This window comes from Microtus ochrogaster, unplaced genomic scaffold, assembly GCF_000317375.1.
Source record: "Microtus ochrogaster isolate Prairie Vole_2 unplaced genomic scaffold, MicOch1.0 UNK15, whole genome shotgun sequence".
In the NCBI taxonomy this organism is placed as follows: Eukaryota; Metazoa; Chordata; class Mammalia; order Rodentia; family Cricetidae; genus Microtus; species Microtus ochrogaster.
The window spans coordinates 6,460,929-6,466,472 of record NW_004949113.1 but is presented as its reverse complement, the minus strand read 5'-3'; the positions used below and the strand labels follow the sequence as shown (position 1 = coordinate 6,466,472).

The following is a 5,544-nucleotide window of genomic DNA, read 5'->3' as shown; positions in this document are numbered from 1 at the left end:
CCGCTCTCCCGCGGCTCGCGTGGCCTCGCCTTTGTGTGCGGCGGCCGCAGCTCCCGGGCTCGTCGGCGGCCCCCGCGCGACACCCCTCCAGTCCCACAACCCGTGCGCTGTCCCTGGGCGCCCCCGGCCGGGCGTCCCCGACGGTGAATCGCGCGGCCGCAAGGAGGCGGGTAGCGGCCCCGGCGAGCTCCAGCCTCGGCCCCCGGCCCCCGGCCCCGGCCCCGGCATGGATGTGAGGTTCTACCCCGCGGCGGCCGGGGACCCCGCTGGCCTGGACTTCGCGCAGTGCCTGGGGTACTACGGCTACAGCAAGGTGACCGGGCCGGGGGCGGGGGCCACTTCTCCATCCCGGGCGCTTCCCGCCTAGCCCGCTGCACTTTCTTTTCTATCTTTTCTCCCCATACGCTGGTTTCTCGGTGCGCCTTCGTCTCTGACCAACTCCTCGTCTTCTCTTACTGTCCCCCTTCCCACCCACCTTTTTGTCCCTCTGCTGGCGCTCCTTCTGCCCTCCTGGTCCCCTCCCCCGCTCCCCCCAAAGCTGTGCGAAGCTCAGTCCCTGCACTGAGCCGAGACTCGCGCGTGAGTCCTTGTAGATGTTATTAGTAAACACGATTGCAGCACCTCTGCTATGTGTGTGTATGGAGGGCACGCCACGTAGGGGTCCCGGAGCTCATGGTTCAGAGACCTCCTCCTTCTTGCCGCCCATCTCACTTAACCCACCCAGTCAGAAGCTTCTCCCAGGTTCTCAGGAAAAGAGAGGAACAAACTTTAGAGAGTGCCCGGGTCCCGGGTCTGGGTCTGGGAAACCTGAAGTTGTAGGACCCCAGCAGGTGCCCTTCCTTCTCTCTAGGGTGCTCTCTCTGGTCTAACAGACGAAGGTACTCGCCTCTCCTGAGTTAGCTCAAAGAGCTTCTCGTTTTTATTTTATTTTTATTTTTTTATTTTTTTGCTGTGGCGGTCCCCCTCCCCCGGGGGGGTGGGAGATCAGAGTTGCAGCTTCACACCACGCCCAAGGGTCACCCCATCTTTTGCACCTCTCCTCGCGTTAACTCCAGGAGCGAGAGATTCAGGTGACCATAGGCGGACCTTGGACCTAGTCGGTGGGCTTTGAAGACCCGGGTTGTCTACCTTTCCTAAACTCCCACCACGGAGCTTTGAGACTGTAACCCCGAGGGCGAGATTCAGAGAAAGAGCCTTTTGAATGTGTTTTTCTTTTCCCTTCCCCCGCTCCTCCCTCCCCCTCCGACTTTTCTTTCAAATCCTAGTTTGTTTATGATTGCTTGGATAACGGAGGAGGAAATACTGAGGCAGCTGAAAGAAAGGTGCAATACAAAACTAATGAATAGATAACAGGAAGAGGAGGGATTGTGTCTAGAGCCCGGACAGTTGGCTGTGCCCCTGGCTCATGGAGGTCCTGTGCCTTATTGTTTATGCCCCTCTCCCAACTCCAGTGCTAAAGTTTGCAAAAGACCATCAGAGTCCCACTGACTCTCTCCCGTGTCGTGGTGGGTACCCCTGAGCCGGGCACTCAGGGCCCTTCCAGTAAGGGAGGACGAGGGACTTTATTCAGTGTTTTTAGTCCAGTGGTGCCGGTGCCCATTCATACTCTTCCAAAATCCGAGGAGAATGCAATGCCTTAAGCGTCGAAAGCAAGGCAAGAAAAGGCCGAAGGCTGTAGCCAGAGTAAAGGATCGGTTTCTGCCGTCTGGTTTTGGATTTACTCAGGTTATTAAATGCTTTAAAAAGTCCCCCATGTATGCTCAGTCAGGGACCTAGGCAGCCTAATTAAGTATGTACTGTTTCTGAGAATCCGCCTAATTGTTCCAGTGGGCTATTACTTATCTCCTCGGAGCGCAGCCTGGGTATGCAATCCTCCTGTAGACTGGGCATGCTCTTATTTTTGGAAGCCATTACCTTGTCTAATGTAACTACTTTCTCTGATTTAAGATCAGCAACACTCGAATGACATCCAAATAGAAACCTATTGTATTAAGCCAGTCGCTGCCATGCATGGCAAATCTCTGTTCACTGGGATCCCAAGGGTTTCAAGGGACTGACGAAATTGTGGGTTGTGTGTGTGTGTGTGTGTGTGTGTGTGTGTGTGTGTGTGTGTATCTCCTTTTATTTTCTGAGAAGGGTTATTTTGAGTCATTTTAAACCACGAAGCTGATTTCAGGGCAGGCATATAAAGCCTGAAATCAGACAGTATTTGTCTAGCTGCTGGGTCAACTTTAGCAGTGGGGAAGCAAGCTCATTCCGTGTCCCTTTCTGAATTCTGCAATGGCCCTGAAATAACCTGCTCTTGGGAATTCAGATGGTAGGAAGGACTGGAGGGAGACCACTTAGAGAAGTTGGGTTCAGCTTTGGGAAGGGTCAAATTGTACTTACTCTCAAGGTGTGTTTGCTTTGACTTGTTTACAGGTAAAAATGTAAGTACCTTTAGACTGAGCCACAGGTCAGATAGAGTATTCCTGTATTCTTCATTTCTGGAGTGGAGTTTTAAAAAAAAAAGCCAGTTTTATTCCCCACAATTTATCTTTGTGCAGAGAATGTAGCAGAAGAGGAAGTATTAACTTTATGAGCACAGAGCAGCTAGAGCTAATTAAAGGGTTACAACATTTGCTTCACAGCTAACTTGCATCTGAAGTGGTGTTTGCCGTACAGGGTAGATTTATTGAAGATGTAAAGCAGCGTACAAAGACAGGCGGTTACTTCATCTGAAAGTACCTGGAATTCATTCATCTTTCTTAAGGCTTGACTTTCGAAGACCTGTATTATCCTTCTGAATGAGAAATGATGGATTACAAAAAAGTATGTTTCTGCCTTTTCTTGTTTTAATGACCATCTGGGAAACTTCAGAAGAAAGCGAGCTCTCGGGGCCAGAGCTTCCCAAGTGAAACCCTGCGCTTATCTCTACATTTATTTACAAGCCGTGAATAATAGGGCTCCATTCATTTCTCCTTTTAACAGATGACCAGAGTCCTTTGTATAAATTATATGTGACTGTATTATCTTTACATTCTGTGAGTATATGGGTCCCTTTTAAATGTCAGTACTCAGGAAAGTATACTGTCTATGGAAAATGGATAAAAGGCTTTGGAGGGTTCAAAAGTCATTGCAAGTAGGAGAATAACTTCAAATAAAATATAGCCAGGATCATTAAAATTAGTTAATAATTCATAAATCAGCCGCTGATGTATAAACTTAAAGCCATGTCTGTTTTCTAAGGACTAATTTTCATTTTAATTTCAGTCCACTGTTAGAACGTTTATTTATTTATTTTTATGATGTGACTAGCAAATTGAACTAAAATCTGTATTTTAAAAAGGGAAAAAAAGTCATTATGTTATTCAAGTGAGTTGGTGACCCACTGACTAACCCTGAGTTTTCCCTTGGGTTTAGTTAATTTTATTTTACCAGCAAGACAGTAACACATAAAATACCAGTTGAAGTTGTTGTGAGTCTGTTGTCTCTGAATAAGATCGTACATCTAACATGGGTGTGAGATAAAATAATTCAGGTTAGTAGTGAACTCGGACTGACCTCTGCTTGATTTGCTTAACACTTTTAGCATTTTGTTTCCTTGGCAAAACAGGGCTTTTTACATTTATGTAGATTAAGGCCTCAGCCCTAAGCCTTGCTTTCTCCTTTTTATGCGTGTTTTTATTGATCACCCGTACTTAATTAAGACATACTCTTGCTTGTCCTTTCATTCCATCTCATTGGCTCTCTATTCTGGCTACCTTGAAGGGTAAGAGACTGAAGGCTACTTTGTTTTTTTGCCTCTCTTCTTGGGTACCATGTTTTTGAACTGAAAACTTACTGAGAGGAGATTTTGATGGATATTTCTTAGATCAATATCTTACCCTGTCATGAGGTAACTTACTTTATTTCTAGCATCTGGAGTATAAGACTGTTGAATTTTGAAAACTCCTTGAGATATTTCCATATCCTTCCATGACAGGTCTTAAAATGAGATGTCAAAGCCACATGATAGGAGAGAAGTAGATTTTTTTTTAAGAGTTCCTCTCAGGGGTCATACACACAGATGTCTATAGGGGCAGATGTGAACCCATGTGAGGACAGAGTTTGTGATAAGCTGAAAACAACACCCATGTAAAGTCATAGCCTTGCTCAGCATCAGCTAGACTCTCACCATGGCAACATTTGGGCCCTGTAATCCATAGTTTACAGTTCTCTTTTTAAGAGAATGATAATCTGGATTTTTATGTGAAATGACCGTAGTTTTAAAACTATATCCATAGTTTTGAAAGATGACAGTAAATTGAGTAATTAGAATAATTGTGCCAAACCCTCATAGTCTGCTTTTGTGTTCCTTTGGTCTTAGACTGGTTTATAAGCAAAATAGGACTCAAAGAATTTTTTTTTTTGGCAAGTCTTTTGTCTTTAATATTCAGTTATATGGGGCATTTTATTCCCCTGTCCAACAGTGTGGTCAGTGTAGTGCTGGAGTGGACATGGGCAAAGACCTGGGCATTGTGACAGTTGTAGAGCTGACTAGACTTTGTGCAGAGTGTGTGTTAGTATGTACACTTACGGTCTGGGCAACCCTCTACACCAACCCTGTCCCGAATTCCGTGTCATATGGTACGGTGGTGTATCTGGGTTGATGTTGATCAGTTGTAGTATGTGTGCATTTTGTAGTCATTTGATTATGTACTTGTTTTAATTTTATTGCTTGCTTCATATCCTCCTCCCTGAAACTTTATAAACATTTTTTTTACAGGCCATTGAAAAGCTTACAGTCCAAGTTGTCTGGCGTATAGTGACTAAGGGATAAAGTAGCTCAGTGGTCACAAAGTAGAGGTCTACACACTCTTCATCTGGTCACCCCAAACAGTGGGAAGATAAACTGAACCCTCTGCTCAGTAGGGACAAGCATAGAGTTAGGCCAGGAAAATTAATCTAGGGATTTTAGATTAAGCCGATGGATGTATGTAGTCACAGTGTTCAAAGAATGTTGCTATTTCTGTGCCATCCTCCTGCAGGGCACAAGCTCAGCTGGAAGTCGAAGCCACTTGAAGAGTTACTTTATTTAATCACCACAGTATTTAAAAGAAAGAAAACACCCTCAATTAGTTGTCTGTTTTTAAAAAATGGTTGCATATAATTTTTTGTGTGTGTTTGTGTGTTTTAGAAATAGTCACAGATTTGTTAGCACTAAGTCTGTGGCCAGGCATCTTCTGGAAGCTCTTCTGAGGGGGTATTTGTGCCCCTCCATATTCCTCTCAGGTGCTGTGAGATGAGGCTTGGTGTTTGAAGGCTTTCATTGCAAGGAGATCTCATTAAACAAGAGAGAACTCGCACAGAAATCAAGTGAGATAAGGTTACTGCCATTGGAGAAATTACAGACTGAATGTATTTTTTGGTTAGTCAGCAGCGGAGGAGATGGTAGATGGTTGTCAGGTGGTGGACAGGATGGTAGATGTTGTCAGACAGTGGAGGAGATGGTAGATGGTTGTCAGGTGGTGGAATAGATGGTAGATGGTTGTCAGGCAGTGGAGATGGTAGATGGTTGTCAGG

At 45.3% G+C, this 5,544-nt stretch overlaps 1 protein-coding gene across 2 annotated transcripts in view; it reads left to right on the top strand.

The window, feature by feature from the left end:
* Nucleotides 1-6: 6 nt before the first annotated feature.
* Nucleotides 7-5,544, top strand: part of Tox3 (TOX high mobility group box family member 3) — a 105,185-nt gene continuing 99,647 nt past the window's right edge. For both annotated transcript variants that reach the window (XM_026789213.1, XM_005367047.2), the window contains exon 1: nucleotides 7-313. In XM_026789213.1, the coding sequence (XP_026645014.1) occupies nucleotides 227-313 (87 nt within the window). In that variant the 5' untranslated portion in view covers nucleotides 7-226. The remainder of the gene's footprint in view (nucleotides 314-5,544) is intronic.